At 44.2% G+C, this 20130-nt stretch overlaps 2 protein-coding genes across 2 annotated transcripts in view; one reads left to right on the top strand and one right to left on the bottom strand.

The window, feature by feature from the left end:
- The window catches only part of dnah7 (dynein, axonemal, heavy chain 7), a gene marked incomplete at both ends in the record, with an annotated part of 55199 nt that overhangs the window by 25921 nt on the left and 9148 nt on the right, over positions 1-20130 (bottom strand). Inside the window, 24 exons of the mRNA XM_080770509.1 lie at positions 905-1031; positions 1307-1475; positions 1883-2038; positions 3031-3228; positions 3598-3819; positions 3996-4127; positions 4436-4612; positions 5056-5238; positions 6238-6387; positions 10649-10897; positions 11412-11510; positions 11664-11876; positions 12036-12163; positions 12485-12587; positions 12829-12997; positions 13899-14008; positions 14887-15099; positions 15320-15460; positions 16110-16308; positions 16727-16920; positions 18577-18763; positions 18928-19295; positions 19470-19610; positions 19899-20078. Of these exons, the coding sequence (XP_080626635.1) occupies positions 905-1031; positions 1307-1475; positions 1883-2038; positions 3031-3228; positions 3598-3819; positions 3996-4127; positions 4436-4612; positions 5056-5238; positions 6238-6387; positions 10649-10897; positions 11412-11510; positions 11664-11876; positions 12036-12163; positions 12485-12587; positions 12829-12997; positions 13899-14008; positions 14887-15099; positions 15320-15460; positions 16110-16308; positions 16727-16920; positions 18577-18763; positions 18928-19295; positions 19470-19610; positions 19899-20078 (4208 nt within the window). The remainder of the gene's footprint in view (positions 1-904; positions 1032-1306; positions 1476-1882; positions 2039-3030; positions 3229-3597; positions 3820-3995; positions 4128-4435; positions 4613-5055; positions 5239-6237; positions 6388-10648; positions 10898-11411; positions 11511-11663; positions 11877-12035; positions 12164-12484; positions 12588-12828; positions 12998-13898; positions 14009-14886; positions 15100-15319; positions 15461-16109; positions 16309-16726; positions 16921-18576; positions 18764-18927; positions 19296-19469; positions 19611-19898; positions 20079-20130) is intronic.
- On the top strand, positions 7241-10351 carry LOC308319505 (bromodomain-containing protein 1-like; the record flags this gene model as incomplete). The annotated part of the gene is made up of 2 exons (XM_080769610.1): positions 7241-9929; positions 10275-10351. The coding sequence occupies 2 exons, from the start codon at positions 7241-7243 to the stop codon at positions 10349-10351; spliced, it is 2766 nt and encodes a 921-aa protein (XP_080625736.1).

Genomic DNA, 20130 nt, shown 5'->3' with positions numbered 1-20130 from the left:
ACTGTACTTGTTTTTTCCCTTTTATATGATGATTTCCTGATGAATTGAAAATGCTGGACACTGTTGTAAACAAGTGTGAATCATAGGGTGTCCAGAGTACCAGTTTTATTTAGTTTTATTGACTTTATTGACTGCTTTTGTTTGTAATGTACCTATTCTGCATACTGTGATCTACTTCTTTTTTTCAATCAATCAATCAATGAATACAGTTCATTGACCAGACAAACATCTCTGTTCCAGATGTGGTTGGGATCAGGTTATGATGGTGGCCAAAGAAGAGTGTTGTGGAAAAAAAACTAGCATCGTGCCACATACTGTAGTCCTACTGTTATACTGTAGTCATAACAGCCCTGTTGAAGAGAGCCCTCATGGGTGTTTTATGCAAATAAAACCCCCATGGGCAACAGTGGCATGTAATGTTCCATAACAATGTTATGCTCTGTAATTGTCTCACTATAGTACCAAGTAGGGACTCATTACAATCCTATTAAGAGAGAGATTGAAACAAGTGCAGAACATGTTGATGTCTGTTGTGCTGTAAAACATGGCCTTGCATTTCATATGCCTTCTGTTTTCTGTTTAAATTTAGGCATTTAGCAGATGCTCTTATGAGTGACTTACAGTACGTTTGACAAATAATTGAGCATTTACAAGGGCTATAATAACATATATAACATGAGCATTGTGCTACTGACAGTGTTTGAGCTTTGTTTTTCACCCATAGTGCTCTATGGCCCTTTGAATATAAAATTAACAAAAGCTGCTTTTGTCCACCAACTTTTGTTTTACAATACTATATAATTTAGTTGCCACGTGAGTACAGTATGTCAGTGTATTCTTATTCACATTTTATAATTCATTTGACAAAAGCGACTATTATCCAGTGCATTTTAATCATATGTACCGTGTATGGAGATGCCAGTCAAGGATCCTGGAGAAGATGGTGTACATGGTTTTCTCATCAAATTCATTAATGGTAACCGTGTTGAAGTGGCGCAGGAAGCGAGGCGTTATGGGGTTTCTCCCCCCGCCTACAGAAGGAAGAAGCACAATAAAACATAATGTTGCTGTCAGGCGGAAACATTGTAAGTTCAAAATATATATTTTTTAAATAATTTGAAAACCTTTTATTTATTTATTTTTTATTGTGAAAATAGTTTTTTCAAAACTTGGGTGATGAAGTAGGGGCATTAATCTACGAAAAGACAAAAAGTAGAAAAATTGACTGTTTCTGGCCGACAGCGACGATAACGAACATCTGTGGATGTGATCATGGAAACGTTCACAAGGCTCCGCCTGGACTCACCTGTTGGCCCCATGGCACACACTATCTGGACGTCCGCCAGGTGGATCATGGTGCAGTCCTTCATGTCGTACCAGTTTCGGTGGTCCAGCCACTGCCGCAGCAACTCCACAGGGGGCTGGGCGCCGTACGTCTCCCTGGCCGGCATGTTCACATCATCCACAAACACCACCTGGCAAAACGCAGCATGTTTGAATAAGTACACCGATAAAATATACAGCCTAAAGCCTTGCTGAAACTAGCAGATCTACAAGCTGAAATATTGTTGGCAACTATTCATGAAGCTGGTTTTTTTAGGACTATAGCACTCTATGGCACTCTTACACAAACGTATTTGACTGGGTTTGAAGGTAAACTATGAATGCCATAGAGGCAATAATAATAATAATAGAAGTAGTAGCAAAGAAAAATACATGAAGGTAAGTTTACTTTTCTTTACTATTAATAATATAAGGTAAAATGACGAGTCTGCCTAGTAGATCCACAGTGAATCTACTACTCTACTTTTTTACAGATGTATTAGAAGTGCAATAGACGTGATACAACTTAATAACAAGAATGAACAACATAAACTCAGACCATTTTCTTCCCCAGTGGCGGTCCAAACACTCCCTTGCGCCTCTTATCCAGCTTGGACATAATGATGCTCTGCGTCTGGCCAGCCGTGGTCTGTGCTGAGAAGTTGATCAGCAGCGGGCTGTAGACGCTCTTCTGCATTCGTCTCAACAGAAAGTCCTAAACAAGAGATATCAAATGGCGGAATTAACCCATTGAGAACTGAGGCCATCTAAACCAGTAGCCCTTTCAAGATTTTTCAAAATGGCTTGCAGCGTGGCACAGGGTTAAACAGACGGGCAGTGCTCATTGTAAAGACCTACAGTATAATAGTACCAAAACAAATAAAGTATAACATGTATGTATACTAACTAGTCTGTATGTATACAGTGTGTATACATACAGTACATACATGCATTAGAAACGTTTGTTAGAGTTTACACTATACAATTGACACAATAAATAGTGTTTTTGTGTTATTTTTAGTCTCTGAAAGCGACTGAAGCAAGACAGGAAGAACTGGTGACAATTTAAATCGATTTAATGAAAACCATCCAAACATCCAAACAGCAGAGGGTTCGCGCAATCGAGTAAAACGTTTCCTGTCATTTGCTTGCTAGTTGCTACACAGTATTGAAAAAAGGGTTTAGTACAGTTGCCTTATCTACCTCATGATTTCTGTCATTTGTCTGGAATATAATTTTGTGTCTACAGTGCAGGCAGATGAAGTCTGGCTGCGCCAGGCTATACTTTCTACTGTTGGTAATTTAAGTACTTTTGATACGAATGCTTTTAAACTATTACTCAAGTATTTTTTTTATTCCGGACTTTTACTTGTAACAAAGTATTTCCACAGTATTTCTCACTTCACACTCGTGTGAAGTGAGGGGCACTCTTATCATCATACATCAAATTCCTTGCTCAGACAATCATCACAAATGTCATTCCGGCCAATCACTTTTGACGTCTTCACTTTTCTGCCCTCACTTTTATCTTCAATATGTACTTTGTTCAGCCAATCAAATCATCGCTATGGGTTGATCGGCCAATGTCTGTGTTCACACACACCCGGAAGGCTGGGCATATAGGAGGGGCTAGCTAGTGCCCCTCAAAAATGTGAGTACTTTTTTACACCAGGTGCTGAGGGCATACATGACGGACGGACCACGTACTATGATGTAGACGCTCTTGCCAGTGCCGGTCGGACCAATGAAGATAGTGGGCTTCTGGTGGGTGATGAGCATCTCCATGAGGGCTGTGTAGCGCACGGTGTTCTCAGTAGGCACAATGATCTCATTGAACTGGATGTCCTTAGGGATAGGGAGCGCTGCCTTCAACTCGTCAGTCCAGAGCTCCCACCTGCCTGGGCCCTAATGAACACAGAAGAGGAAAAAGAAGAGGAATGAATGCATTGCATGGAACAGAGTGAGGACCATAGTTATAAAAGGATAGAGGGAGAACCGGAGCGTTTTCTGAAAACTGGGTAGAAACCATTCCTTTTTATTATCACTTTAAAATGTTAAAATAGTGAAAAAGCCGATCTACAAGCGTGCAGCTTGTACTATTGTGCAACACTCTTGTATGATGAAGAAAGGCTTTAATGTTTGGGAAAAACATTTTTTTAACTTGAGATACAAGGTTTTTCCCAGGACAGTGACGATAGTAACAACTAAAATGACACAGATGCTTTTCCAGGATTGAAAGGTATAACATAAAGGTGTTCCAGGTTTAAATGCCACCTCCTTGATGAAGCGATACTGGTACACTGTTCCATCAGTGGGCAGGGGCACGGTCAGCCGTTTGGGTGGAGGCTCTACGGTGGCCAGGATGCCGTGACGGGCCCTGGTCTCTTTGCTCAGAGGGCCGTCCAGAACCTCTCGGACCACTCCGTCGAACTTGACCCGACCGGCCTCGTCACAGCTGGCACCCACCGACCACACGAGGCAGAAAACAAATATGCCCTGCGAGGGGGAAGGGAAGAGCTCATCCTTTAGTGTTCCTAGGCTGCTTAAATAGGAAAAAAAACTCATTTCAGTGATCTCTGGAAAGTAAAGAAGACTGGCTGTGGCAAATAATAATTGAAAAGAACAATGCTGTAGCCAGGAGCAAGCATGCATGCACCAGACCCTCCTCTCACCTCCAACCAGGAGCAAACATCCGTCTCATCCATACTGTTCATCTTGGCCTCATCACAGAACTCATCCATCATGCAGTCCATCAGGTTCATCAGGGAGTTGACCAGGTTTGTGTCCGAGGTCGGGGACAACTCCTGAAACAAATCACAAAAGGATTCAGCCCCCTTTACATTGCAATGGTCTCTAAATAAAACCTAAACCTTAATGTCAATTCTATTAACAGAAACACAAATTTAACACCCAATGGCTGAGAGAACTGAACCAAACCCGGAATTATAATCCACGTTGCAAACGTTACATAAATACCGGTAGATAAATTAATAAATAAAGTGATGGAATGTACAGTAGCTTTTCACTGAATACTGAACATCAATAGTTCACACATGGACATGTTTAAACAGTCCACTTGTTGACAGAGGTTCAATTCCCTCTAGTACTGTACCTTGGTGTTTTTCCTGATGAGCTGTAGACAGGCAGGCAGAATGCGGTCAAACAGGCCAGTGATGAGTTCTTTGTGCATGGCACTGATTGCGGCGGGCAGCGTGTTGAGCCAGGACAGCATCAGAGGACGCCAGCCCAGCATGTGAGGCTCCATGTAGACCATGCCACAGCGAGACACCTAGAACACAAACATATGATATATTTTGAAGTACTGTCTATGGAGGGATGTAAATGAACCTCTGCTGTTAGCTATAAAGTGCTTTGTAAAGTAAACAGATAAGTGTGATAAAGTTGAAAGTGATTTATTGTGTGTTCACACACAAAGATTTCAGCTTTTAGGCAAACAGAGACCGCCAAAGGAATGGTGTAAAACTGGTGCAGGAAACAAATACAACCATAGGCAATTCTGTACAAACACACTCATACAGTACTAAGTATGCAGATGCGCACGTGCGCACGCACACACCCACGCACACCTAGCCTGGCTAATAAGGTAATATCACACAACACTGTCGCGCAGGCAATTTATTTTGCCAACGGCTGATTCGGTCTGGCTTATTACCACTAGCCAGGCTAACGCATGCACACACACACACACACAATCTGTGTGAGACTTCTTACAGTAGCGGGTGAGGCCACCTCCAGGTCCATGGGCTCAAAGATCAGGCTCATTTGCGAGGACATCTGGATGATCTCGCCGCTCGTCAGACAGAGTTTCTTGTTGTCATCGAGCACCGTGTTCATGTTTTCAATCCACACTGCATCCACCGGCCCATCAAAGATAAGCCATTTCCTGTCTGGGCTCTATAAGGAGACAGGGGTGTAAGCGGACACAAGATCAGCAATATAGGCTTGTGCAATAAAGGTTTAAAAACAAACAATGATATTTTAAAATCAGTTCTAAAAGCCACAGGTAGCCAGTGCAGTGGGGCCAGTACAGTACGTGTGCTCCATTAACTGTACTAACATAATTAAGCTCACATTATTCATGCTTTAGTTTGTAGTACAAACAAGTTAGTTTGTAGTACAAACTAAAGCATGAAAATGTGCATTTAGACAGTTTACATTACTAAAATATACCCAGGGGGCAAACCACCCTTTTTTTTAGGAAACCTGCATTTGCCATAACATCAAAGGTTGTCCACCAGAAATAATTATCCCCGTAGGATCAAAACCTACAGTGAAGGAAGCCAGTCAACAATCATGGTAAAGCACTATTTCGGGTAGCCACCATCTTGTAAATATGCACAATAAGGGTCCAGACACACCCAATAATAAAACTAGGTATTCCATTGAGTCTCATGGTCAGAAACCAAGTTTGCGTTTCTAGCTCATCTGGTTCAGAAGTTAGAGTCAAACCTATTTTCTGGGTGCTAATATTATGGCGGCCATATTGGATTTCATGGAAACTTGCAGTACAAAAAAAATCTTATTTATATCATTGATCAACCTGTGAAGTTTCGTGGAAATATCCCTCAGTAAAAAATGTTGCCCTATTCACCCCCATTATATCTAATGGGGGTTAATATTGTGGCGGCCATATTGGATTTCCAGCAAAGAATTTACCGGGTTGTCCATATAGGTTGTGATCCTACATAGATATTATTTCTGGTGGACAACCTTTGATGTTATGGCAAATGGAGGTCAACCCCCTTTGCCCCCTGGGTAATAGTTGGAACAAATGTCCCTGTGGGGACATTAACATATATCTTATCAGGGTGGTGCACACAAAAAAGTCAAACGAAACCCATTTGCACCATTGACCGCACCAAGGACCAATCACCAACCAACCACATACACTACCTGTGAGACAGCGAAGGCTCTGTAGCTGACTGCCAGGATGCCATCAGACCACTCATGAGAGACAGGGTCAAACTGGCCGTACAGCTGGCCCATGGTGACAGCCTTGGGGTTGATGACTGTAATCTGGACCTGGTTCTCATTCATCAGACCCTAGTTGGACACATGCACGCACGCACACACGCACACACACACACACACACACACACACACACACACACACACACACAGCAAACCGATAACATGAATACATACATACCGGTAAATACATACATACATACATAGACATGTGCTATTTTCGGCAAATGTTCCCCATCACACAAAGATTTGGCGGACCACCTGTAGTTACTCTGGGGGGGTCCCCCACCCCCTGTTGAAGACCCATGCAGTAGAGAAAGCAATGGCATGCCCTAGGTATGCAATACCCATGGTACCTGTTGTACCCGTTTTCATCATGACGACATCAGAGATCTCCATGTATGGGCATAAAACGGACACTTAGTATTTTACTTCTGACTGTCTGCCTGTGTCAATCCCTTTTATGCCCAAATATGGAGATTTGTGTATCTGTCTGTCTGTGTCCCTTTTATGCCTAAATTAGATCATGGTCATATTACTGACATCATCAGTCGGACGTTCAGACAGAATTCCATGCTTTCATCAGGGATCTCCATATAAGGAGACCCATTGCATGGTGGTTCTGGACAACTGCTGAGCACATCACTCCGTCAGGCCCTCTGCGGCACGCAGAGCAAGTTAAAAGTCCATCAAACGGTTGGTTCTGGAGATATGCAGTACACACCCCGACAGTCAGACTGACAGATACTTACGCACCCACGCAGTCACACACAGATTTAGAGATGGATTATAAATGATGTCACTTGCGCAGTGTGATCGCACTGAATGTGGACTTGCAGCTGCTGCTGCTGCTCTACAGGCTACATCACCATCATGCTTGCAGGCACTCCTGTTTGAAGTTGATTTCAATAACATACAGTCTATCACAATGAAGAAAAAGGGTCACCATAGTCACGTGGCAATGCCAAAGCGGGCCTCCTCGCCCATCAAGCCTTCGCCCAAACAGGAGAGACTTACTTATACCCAGGAACAGCGTATGGTGGAGATGGAGGTCGATGGCCGGGTGCACCGGTTCAGCATTGACGACAAGCTGGACGTCATCAACGACAATGACCCGACGGCCCAGGAGATCATGGAGTGCACCAGCAAGAATGAGAACAATGAGAAGGCACAGCGGGTTCCGGTTCGCTCTGTGCGCCTCCAAAACAACCAGCAGAAGAAGAACGCGGCACTGACAGCCACACATGGCGTCACTGGCCACCATCGAGGAAGTGGGAGCACACTGTTGGAACCCAAGTTCTGCGTAGTAGAGTACAATCTGCCAGCAGTGCCTCGGAGGCAGACGGCGTACTACAAGTACACAGAGAAGACGGCGGAGGAGCTGAACAAGGAGATGGAATACGACATGGACGAGGAGGACTGCGCCTGGCTGGAGCTGATCAATGAGAAGAGGAAGAGCGAGGGCATCAGCCAGGTGTCCTACAACCTCTTTGAATTCCTCATGGACCGATTCGAGAAAGAGTCCTACTTTGCCATGCAGGTCCAATGCGACCCGCAGTCACTAGTGGATGAGGACGCTGTATGCTGCATCTGCATGGAAGGAGATGGTGCCGACAGTGACCTGATCCTCTTCTGTGATTCATGCAACATTGCTGTGCACCAACAGTGCTACGGTGTTCCCTGCATCCCAGAGGGTCAGTGGCTGTGCCGCCATTGCCTCCAGTACCCATCCCGACCTTCCAGGTGTGTTTTCTGCCCTAACCGTGGAGGCGCCCTGAAGAAGACGGATGATGATCGTTGGGGACATGTGGCGTGCGCCCTGTGGGTGCCTGAGGTGGGATTCTCTGACACAGTCTTCATCGAGCCCATCAACGGCATCAGCAGCATCCCGCCTGCCCGCTGGAAGCTCACCTGTTACCTCTGTAAGGAGAAAGGGGTAGGGGCCTGCATCCAGTGCTACAAAGTCAAATGTTACACTGCCTTTCATGTCAGCTGTGCTCAAAAGGCTGGCCTCTACATGAAGATGGAGCCAGTGAAAGACGTGACAGAATTGGGCTCCACAACATTCACCGTACAAAAGGCTGCTTACTGCTGTGCCCATACACCTGATGGTTGTGACAAGAGACCCCTCAACATCTATGAGGAGGCTCACTCCAAACACAAGGCTCACCACAAACGAGGCGAGAAAAGAGGCAGTGATGGGTTTAAAGGATGGGAGAAAAAGAGGTGTAAACAGGAAGAGCCAAAGCTGGAGGTGCCTGCCAGCTCTGGACCCAGCATAACAGCCTCAAGTTTGGATACAATTCTCAGCCAGGTGGCTGTCCAGAGGAAGAGGCCTTTAGTGGAGCGTGTCCTGAGCTATTGGGTGCTTAAGAGGCAGTCAAGACACAACGTGCCACTAATCAGAAGGCTCCAGGCCACCAAATCACAGCCTCAGAAAACAAAGCAACCGCAGGAATGCAAGTTGGACAGTGTTCCAGCAGTGAAGGAGAAAATGAAGGAATGGCATCATCTCCGTCATAACCTAGACCGTGCTCGCCTGCTGCTAGAGCTCATCAGGAAGAGGGAGGAGCTAAAAAGAGAACAGCTGAAGCTCCAGCAATCAATATTAGAGGTCCAGCTCAATCCATTCAACATTCTGCTCAGGGCGGTTCTAAATGAACTGCAAGAAAAGGACATCTACAGAAGTTTCTCTGAATCAAGAATCAAAGAGGTTCCTGACTATTTGGAACACATCATGAAGCCCATGGACTTTTCCACCATGAGGAAGTGCATTGATGAGCATGGCTACAAGACCCTGGAGGAATTTGAAGCCGATTTCAATCTCATAATTTCCAACTGCACAAACGCCAAGGACACACTCTTCTACAAGGATGCTGTGCGAATGCAGGAACACGGCGAGGCCATCCTCAGGAAGGCACGACGGGAAGCTGAGTGCATTGGCTTTGACTTCCCCAGTGGGTTACACCTCCCCGAGACCCCCAAGCTGGAAGCACGGCGACCTTTCTCCTGGGACGATGAGGACAAGCTACTGAACTTGCAGGTCTATGACAATGACTTTGATGTCATGCCAACCTCCATTCTTGCGAAAACCTCTGACACCCGCAATAGACAGACCAATATCTGCTTCCGCAAGTCCAAGATGGTCAGCCAACAGCATCTACTTAAGATGGTTAAAACATTTCCAGGCTCTCCAAATGTGTTTGCCAAGACCTCCCTCTCGGTTGTGGTTCCAAAACTTGAGACCCTCCTTCTTCCACAGAAGAGAACCCGAAACACCTGTGGAAATGCTGAGGAGGAGGAATCCCCCATCAAACACTTTGGCACAAGAATAGCTAACGAGGACAGCAAACCAGCTCCCATTCGGTCAATAGTAAAAGCGCATCGACTCTGCACTTCCGAGTCCAGTGGGACTCATGGCGGGGGTGTGCAGTGTAGCATGAGCACTGTTGTCATGCCTAAACGTGTGGCATGCCGTAACACTGTGGATGATAAAAGCACTCTCGTACTGAGAACGGAGAGTTCACGAAAAGCATCTAAGATTGATCATGGATCCCTAAACAAAGAGGACGGACTGCTGACACAACAGAGTCCGCCTGCCTCTGCAAGCTCCAGATGTTATAGCAATCGAAATCCAATGAGAAACTCTTTCTTATCAACATATTTGCCAAGCACAGCTGACAGTGGTTTCCTAGATCCAAGATGGTTCCTTTTGGCATTAACAAGACTATAGAAAAAGTATATATTTTTCTAGATAAGAATAGTGGAGCTTGCAACCTGTCATCAAAGTTGTGTCTTTTGTCTATGCAAATTAGGATAGTTAGATTTGAAGGTTCTATGGTGATGGAGAAGTGTTTTTGGGTACGTTTATGGCACCTCCTGTACTAATTTCACCTTGGTTTGCACTCATTGTATGCCTAAATCTAAATTCCTTGTACTTCCTTGCGTCCCCTTACCACTAGACCCAGAGGGTTGTGAGAGCCTCCTTTCTCCTAAACTAAAACCTATAACTAAAAAAGATCACACTCGTGTGAAGTGAGGGGCGCTAATATATTAAACTCATGTTGATTAGGTGATGTAATGGTGATGTAAAACAAACAGTGCCAACACAAACTTAAATTAAACGCCATTAACAAGACAATATGACGTAATGAGGGATAATATGACGTAGACTTTACCTTCATTGTCAATGGCATTTTTTAAAAACAAACCCCTCAAAAACACAAAAAGTTAAAATATGGAGATACCGGGGTAAGCGTTTTCTGCTCGACAGCAACGATATAAAAACCTCCTCCAGGCCACCAGGTGGCAGTAAAGCAGCAGCTGCGTAGCTGACCTTCTTACAGATGTCTCGCAGCGCCCCGGCCAGCACCCGGTAAGCGCAGGTCTTGCCTCCGAAGGGTTCTCCCACCAGCATGAAGCCGTGCCGGACGATCATCATCTCGTAGATCTGCAGGATCTTCTCCGCAAACAGGTCTGTGAGCTGCAGGTTCAGTCGCTTGCTGTTGTCTCGGATGGCCTCCAGCAGGATCTTGTAGTCTGGCTTGGGCAACTTGACCCCTGGGAAGAGGTCTGAGGTGATACCCTGGATATTGGTTGGAGAACATGGGAGGAGATTCTAAATGAGGAACTGGGAAGCATATGGAGGTGCACATACTCCTACACAGATGTGCTAGTATGTCTACATACTCACACACATAGGCAAAAATATGCAAACCAATATGATTCAAAGGGACTTTTACCAGCCCTTGCGTATCACAGGTCCATGTACTGACATGAATAAACATGGACTGACATCAGTTCATCTAACATATGTATTTAATAGTACTCTACTACTTCTCAAAGTGATAAAAACTATATAACAGTGGCTTAAAATGGCTTTAAAAACAGATATAAACACACACACACAAAACAATAAAAACTTAAAAATTACGCAAAGGCATAGAGCCAGTGCAGATAAGCAAAAGCAAATGCCTGGTTAAAAGGCATTTGCTGTTTAAAAACATCAACAGATTGTGGTGGTCACAGAGGGCCCAGTTGCCCATATTCATATATGATGCATTGAATCAATCAATCAACTTGCTCCCCATCCATCGCACCTCAAAGAGTGGCAGATCATGTGCCAAAAACTTGGGGCGATTGACATCAATGATGGACCTAAGTAACAGAATGTCTTCATTCTCTTCTGGATAGCTCAGCTGAAATGACAGAGGCACAAGAAAGCGTCAGAGAGAGTGAGAATTGTATTAAAGGAGCCATGTGTTTGTCTACACCCTCCCCGTGGAGGTTTGCAGCGACAGGGACTACAGTACACACAGGCAACGACTTAACTGGGAGAAAAATAAAAATACCTTGAGGTTCCCGGCGGCAGTCAGCACAGACTTGACGGCCCTCATGCCGTAGTCGTAATGATGCTGGGAGGACAGCTGTTCCGAGCACAGTCGGTAGGTAGCCACGATCTTCACCGACAGGGGACGTGCCGTAACGAAGCCGCACGAGTACAGCACGATCTCTGCGATCATGGCGTAGTCGGGAACCATCATGGCCACCGTCCTGAACAGTGACTGAATGGGAACAATGTGTTTCTGGTTAACAGCAGCTTTGACGATCACACACATAATAAAGAGAGAGAGTGAGTGAGTGAGTGAGTGAGTGAGTGAGTGAGTGAGTGAGTGAGTGAGTGTGTGTGTGTGTGTGTGTGTGTGTGCGCATGCGCATGTTACTTTGAGGTTGTCAGGAAGCTCAGAGCGTCCAGCATAGCCAGGGTTCATGGTGATGAAGACAGCACAGGAAGGGTCTAACTTCAGCTCGGTGCCTTCAAACAGCAGCATCTCAGTATGGGCAGCAATGCCTGGTGGACACACACGTTAACGCTGCCTTTTTATGAGGAATACAACCATGTTTTGCACTGGCAGTATCCAAAGAGCAATATTCTGTATTGTGCAAAAGCACCCCCTGAGGCTGAGGTACAAGGTTTTGACATGCGTGGCTGAACCGAACACCTGCATGGATCCCAATGAGAACAGGTTAAATAAATTCTTTGAAAATAATATGTTCATTGTTCATCAGAAAGGAATTGTTTTCTTTAGCTGAGGTTGAGCTACACGTTAACTAAACACACATACACACACATGCATGTATTGCACTGACAGACAAGAAAAAAGAAACAGACCTCTCTGTATAGTTAGAATCTGCTGGGCGACTACGGAGAGAACCTCCAGATCAATACGGTTGAACTCATCAAAGCAGACCCATGCTCCACAGGACAGCAGGCCCTGTTCATGGACACGCACTATAGTCACACACACATATACTGAAATAGTATACAAGAAGATATAAGAGTGTTCTATGTGTTAGTTCTGCAGGTAGACATATTTATATAGCGACTATTCAGCTGAAGGTCAGACCAACAATTACACTCCGAAGACTCAATTCCTCTGTGTATGAGAGAGAGTACTTTAGGCTACTGGATGTGTGTTTGAGAGACAGAGAGAGAGAGAGAGTTAGTGTACTTGCCTTAAAAAACTTGCCCAGAGCAATGTAGTTCAGGCCATCAGAGCAGTTGAACACCACACACTGTTTGGCCACAGCTTTGGCCAAATCCTTTGTTGTTTCTGTCTTCCCCGTGCCAGCCGGGCCCTCCGGGGCCCCTCCCAGATGGAGTTGGAGGGCCCCAAACAGAGTCCTGAAGAATAGTTTACAACATGGGAGATGCAGGGGACTGCAAACGCCATTGCGTTGTCTTCCTTTAAATCATGTCTGAATATACTTTCATGTCAAGTCCTTTTCTTAATGTATTTTGCTTCTTAAGCCTGTTTTAATTCGTTTTAATCTGTCTGTTATTGTTGCTTTAATGAATGTTATTCCATTTTAACTTTGCAGTTTAATTCTTTATGGTTAATTTCAACCTTATTATGTAAAGCACTTTATAACCTTGTAAGGGAAAGTGCTATACAAATAAATGAATTATAATTATCCATGTACAGTAGGCCTACACAGAATGGACTAATTACACAGTGTCAACCTCTTATAAGGGGAAAATGGCACTGACAAGAGATAATTTTGTATCCAAAAAGACCGAAAGACAGAATAAAATACATAGCCATCAGCTTTGTATTAAACTAAAATGAGAGTAAACATCAGAAACAGCTCATAGTTACAGTAACGAGTTACCACTGATTGTGGTTGAGCAAGTAAAAAAAGACACTTCAATTGTACTTATAAAAGACAGTGTGGCTCTCACCAGTTTTAGTTAATAGTTACATCAAGCCGTTGTGAGAAATGATTCAGTGTATCAGTGCTGTGACACTGGCGACATCAAGGTAGATGTGGGAATCTCTTAGGAGATTATGAAACCCAACTGCACATTTTCATATTCTCACAACACAAGTGCTAAAAATCTAAATATCCATGCCTTATTAACATTGCAGGAGGTGAGTAATAAGAAAAAGAAAATGTCTTGAAAAGCACTGTAATTTTAGGAATTTCCTGCACGCTCCTCAATATGACGGGCAATAATGTGATTCTGACAGAGACCTATGCAGGCGGGGTCTCTTATTATGTGTAATCCGAGGTTTGTAGTTTACCGGTAGCAGCGGTCAGTGAGTGGGGTAATAACCAGGCGAGGAGTATTCCCCAAGTACTCGTAACCATAGACCAGGCCAGCATTGATCATCTTGGTCTGGAGGTGTTTGTCCTGCACACAGAAGGCAAATAAAGCATGGTCAGAGGTCAGAGGTCAACCCCCTGCTGTGTGGAAGCACAGGTAGAGACACCGTTATGTTGTTTTCTGTCCTTCAGTTTAGAGAATATTAACTGCCATGTTACAAATGTGCCAACATGCAATGAATACCAGGATCTTCTTTTTTTGAGGGGCGAGCGCACAGCTAGCCCCTTGATTGGCTGAGCACAGTATGATGATGTATGATGCTAAGAGTGCCCCTCACTTCACACGTGATTTTTGTATGTTTAGTTTAGTGATTGTGTTATCATCTGAGAACACATTTGTCACACCTTGCTTTAAATCACTTAGAAGCATGTGCTTCATAGGACACACAGGACAGTGAAAACAACAAAACCGGTCCATCCTTTAGCCACGCATATTGGGCATTGATCAAATTTGGAAATAAACTGTGACCTTGAGTTTGACCTTTCAATGTTGCTCAAGGTGAAATAAAATCTTTTGTGTCGCTGTTTAGGTTACGTGTAAAATTATTTTACCAATGATCTTGAACCCTATCAATTTTCATTCGATAGCTCAAGCAAAAAGTTTGAAATAACTAACTAACTAACTAACAACTATTATTGACAAAGTTATGGCTGAACTTTTTCATGACCTTGACACAATTATCACAAACATGTAATAAGATAATCTACCCCTGAAAGTGTCATGCTAATCTGTGCAGCCGTTTTCCCTGAAGTTGAAAACATAAGACACACCGACACCAGGAAGAAAACACGTGCATGTGTACGTTACACACGTACGGTACAACACACACACACACACACACACACACACACACACACACACACACACACACACACACACACAAACACACCATCTCACATACATACCAGCCAGTAGTAGCGCAGCTGGCTGAGCCACTCAAAGTCATTCTCATCGCTGATGCTCTTCTGGACTAGTGTGGCCATCACGTCCCTAGCGTGCACGTCCAGTACCACCAGGGCTCCCAGAGTCACGCGGTTCTGCTTGGACAGCTTGCCACGCACCAGCTTCACAATGTCCTCAATCTGACTGTTGTTCAGCTGCAGATAGTCTTCCAGGGCCTGGAGGTAAGTAGGAGGTTATCGTTATGAGAAGCTGACCTCATCAGTCTTATGCCATACAGGTGCTACAACTGGTATATTCTTTTAATGCATTAACTGTTTATTCAAGCTTGTCCCACCTTCCACCTTTCCTGCGAATCATCAAGTTACACATGCAAAAAACCTCTGAAGATTTGACAGTGTAATAAACAGTGACCGTGCATGGTCTGGCTTTGCCCACCTTTTGTCCCAAGGCAAAGGCTTCATGGATATTCTTGGTCCAGTAGACCTGTGAGACACACAGTACGGTTTGACCCGGCCAAGCACGCACCCAGTTGGTCCTGAGGTCCTGAGGGTACGCTGCGATCGCTTCCCCGATTACCTGCAATGGGATCGTGGAAGGAGCCTTAAAACTAACATAATACAACTAGGTCCATTTTAGAGCATGAAATTCAAATCAACATTGAGTATTATTTAATCAATATCCAATACCAAATAAATAATGAATGAATAATTGTTAAGCTATAATGCAGCAATAAAAACTAGAAATGCACTCTGTCAACTTGAAAGTAGGCCATACATGGCGCAAGCAGAGCACGCAAGTACTGCTACTAACTAATGTCGATTACAACTTCTGTTCTAAACCCTTTGTTCTAGACCCCTCTGTTCTAGACCCGTTTTAGATCATGTCACAAGGGGCGGAATAATAATGCATAATAGTCAGTGGCGTGCAGATAGACACTGGGGGGTGCTAGAGCACCACCTGCCCTTGCCCTCTGGACAGCAATGTGCCCTTTTTTGATTATTCTTTTTTGTACAGTGTACAGTATGTGGACCATGGTGACATTGATCAATTCTTGATAAAAGAAGCTTCTAATATATTATTTATGCCCCAAAAGGTTCAGATCGTTTCGGCCCCAAAGAAGGTGCCCTTTTTTCACTTGAGCCCTTCTAAATATCTGTGCACGCCACTGATAAAAGGCACATGTTGGCGTGGTCAGCACCGTTCAAAAAGGACCACATGACAGCACCTTGTGCAGGGACGTGGTCATGCCGTTCTCCAGCTCAAGGAGCCACTTCTCCACCTGGCCTCTGGCCTTGGAGGTGGAGATGCTGTCCAGCAGGCGCACCACTTCCTCCTCACTGCTCTTCATGTGGGTGATGTCCAGCACGTCACTGAAGACCACGCTGGCGATGCCTTCAAAGCACTTCTTGAGATGGGGCTGCACCCTGCAGGCGGAGAAAGAGACAAGAAAGATACACGTTGTCGAAGTTTAACTGTTTTATTTATCTTGTTTTTTACGGCGTGCATGGCTCTAGTATACACTACAGCATGAGGTAGAGCTGTACTGCAAATAGGCCACACTCCATTAACTCTGGATAACTTGTTAATGCACGTTTTATATTGAACTTTACTATTTACTTGAGAATGCCTTTAACTCCTCACTCAAAATTCATCTTTAATTAAAGGTCAGTACAAAAAGTATCTTTCTCCTAAAATATCCCTGCCAGCCCTACCTTTGCTTTCATTGCTATATAGTAAAGACAGTTAGGCTATAGTGGAATGCAATTAAATTACATAACATCTACTTGTGTGATTAGATGTGATTGAATTACGATTCTGACTTTTTTATGTGCATAATTATACCTAGTGGGGTCTTTGGTTTCAGAGAGGATCTCCAGCAGCTCATCATTGGAAAGGAAGAAAAAACGTGGGAAGTACAGCCGCTTCTTCTCCAGGTAGTTGTTCAGACCTTTAAGGATGATTTCTAGAAACTCATTGGCGTTCTTTAGCTTCTCCAGCATCTTGTCGATGGCCACCACTGCCAGCACATGCTTGTCCTGTCATACAATTTACAATTTAGGCATTTAGCAGACGCTCTTAATCCAGAGCGATTTACATTAAGCAAGAACAAAAAGCATGGCAATACATCACATAATGTAGTTATCATGAAACATGCGTAAACTAAGAACATAACAGTGGAATATCTATATAATGAAACTATACATATAAACTATACATTCCGGTAATATACTATGCTATACATATGTACTATGAAGTGCCATGACTGTCTACATACAATGCAATTCTAGTGCTGTCTACATAACATGCTATAAGTCTGTATCAAATGCTATCTAAGTCTACAAAGTTACACAGTTCTATCTAAGGGGGTAGGGTAAGTGCTACGGGCCATGATGGAGTCTGAAAAGGTGGGTTTTCAGACTATGGCGGAAGATTGGGAGTGATGCCACAGTTCTGACTGCAATGGGAATTGCATTCCACAGTTTTGGAGCCAGAAAGGAGAAGAGTTTGGGACGTATGGAGCGTTGTACCGGTGAGACAACAAAAATTGGCCATCCAAGGCAAACATCACATGGATGGATGGATGGACGGATGGACGGATGGATGGATGGACGAATGATTGAACGAACAAACAAACAAATAAATAAAAAATGTCTTACTTGATGCAGCCTACTGGGACTTAACTATTTTAACTATTTAATGTGATAGCACATGCAGTCTTGCCTGGCTCTCTTGTAAATGACATCCTTGATCTAAACAGTATAACGGTTACAATAATAATTAAATAAACCAATTATAGCAAAAATGAGGGAGGTGGTGGGTCAGTTCAGAATAATAATCACTACAGAAATCAGTAAATAAGCTTAACTATGATTTATTAACTCAAAACAAAATAATGTTTTCAATAACAAAATAGTCACTTAATGAAATCAAAATAAAATAAACTGCCTCAAAAGGGATGGGTGTGAAGCTCAAGTGTCCTGGCACTGTCCAAAGCTAACTTAAATCCAAAATGGAGCCCAGTCAATGTTGTGTAGTGGTAAGTCTCCTCTTACCACCCTTTACACTGTTACGCAAAGTCCGTCCTCGATCGCATCCAACTCCAGAAATGGAAAGAAGGTCTTTAAATCCAAAGGTAGAATCCACATTCAGGGAAATAATCCAAAATGGCTGTATGGCAAGACTTGGGAAATACTCCTCTTGCTTCCTCAGTAGACTGTCTGTCTCTCTGCACCTCCACTCTGGACTGACAGAGTCAATCTCTCCAGGTGGCTCAAACAATGTGATTTCCCCTCACTCCATCAGCCAGGTGAGCTGTGGGCAGGGCTTCCCAATCACTGCCTGTTGCCATAGCAACACATGTATCTAACTGGTTTCTCATGGCATATAGGCCAGCAGATAACTAGAAAAAACTCATAGCGTAGCAGATTGGTGGAAAATAATAAAATACATGAAACTGGTAGCCTGGTTTCCAGCCCATAGACCCCGCCCACTCGACTGAGCGCACTGGTTGGAAGCTCTCTGAGTCTGACAATCAGGCTATGAAAATGGTGCATAGCAAACAAAAAATGCATGAAAACCAATGTGACTCTGGGCACAGATGTTACAACAGAATTACTGTATGTATGTATGAAAAAAAGAAAGAAAAAGAAAGAAAGAAATAATTAAAAGAAAGGAAAAGAAAAGGTTCTCACCAGGGAGATTTGTTTCATGGTATCTCTCCAGGTCTTGTCGACGGTGGTGAAACGGCGTCCCTCTTTGGGCATCTGGGCCATGATGTCTGGGGAGCTGAAGACAGGCTCCAGGTAGAGCCAGGCGGACTGAACCTTCAGCCACTCATCCAGGATCTCCTGTAGCAGCAGCAGCTTACCCTCCCATTCTCTGGAAGGACACCAAATGCAAAACATTCACACTAACACAGATACATTTGCATGAAGTCCCGTTAGCTTGTACAACAGTCTATGTGGCATTATAATATTACTGACTCAGTTGCTTAATGTAAACTAATACTAAGACGTCTTTTAAATCACATCTACGCCTCTTACCGTATCTCCACCTCGAATGGTTTGATGTAGGGTGAGCCCCTCATGGTTTGCGACTTGACGATGTGATCATCCAGCAGCATCTGCACGTCATCCAGTGAAGACAGAATGGAGGTGCCCGTCTCGCGGTAAGGCAGCAGGTTGAACTCCATGTCGGCCCACTCGGCCGCCATCTTCTCTATGGCCTTCTCCAGGGAGTGCTCCTTGCTGGCAGCCTCGCTGATGCCCTCCAGGCTGCTCAGGTGCTGCTCCAAATGCATGGGCAGGAAATCTGCCACGCTGGCTTGGTCATCAGTCGGCTGGAGGGTGGTGCCCACCACCGCCGACATGGCATCCCAGTGGCGGTCATGCAGGCCTGGGTTGCACAGCACCTACGGCCATGACATACGTAGGTGAAAGTGTACTCTCCACTGATACAGCAATAATTGTGACACTATAAAATCATAAATGTATAACTTTAACTTGCCAGGGATTCAACCAAGTTAATGTCCACATTTTGTGTAAAGTGTGTCCACTCAGCACTCCAGATCCTGTATTTGTCTTACCTGCACTATAGGGATGTGCTCTTTGAAAGCCTCCACATCAGCCTTGACCTTGGTAGCAATGTTCAGGGCCTTGGGTGTGTCGGCAAAGCCTTTCTCCAGCTTGTAGAGGGCCCGCCAGTAGTTCCCAACATCTCCCTCCACCTGCAGTTCATGGGTACATGGATTTGAGCGATGTCACAGAACAGAGGCCATGAAGAACTGACAAGTGGTTTCATTGAAGTATACATTACATACCATACTTTTATAATAAAATTAGAGACACAAAGCACTCACACTTATGTTTGTATGTTTTTTATTTTGTATTTTGTAGCACTGGAAGGTACTTTGTGATAAACTCATGAGAGGCACTTTTTTTATTTTATTTTTATTTTATTGAACCCTAGATTAAACAATTAGCCGCCGTCGAAGTGTTAACCCAGACAGCGTTACCTTATCCGGGTCGACAGCAGCTAACGGCCCATGGACCCACTTCTGGTGATCATTCTGGAAGTCAGATGCTGTCTCGTATAGCTGCAGGTAAGGCGCAAGCTTGTCTTTGATCTGCTTCAGCTGAGGGTACTGAGACTCAGGCCAGCCAAAGGCCTCCTCCTCATGGTTGAAGCTATCAATCTTTGCCAACAGACAAAAGACAGAGGAGAACGAACGAACGAATTAATTAATG

This window comes from Protomyctophum bolini, assembly GCF_963924005.1.
Source record: "Protomyctophum bolini genome assembly, chromosome: 8".
NCBI lineage: Eukaryota > Metazoa > Chordata > Actinopteri > Myctophiformes > Myctophidae > Protomyctophum > Protomyctophum bolini.
Note: the sequence above shows the minus strand (reverse complement) of the source record. Positions and strands in the feature narration are given on the sequence as shown.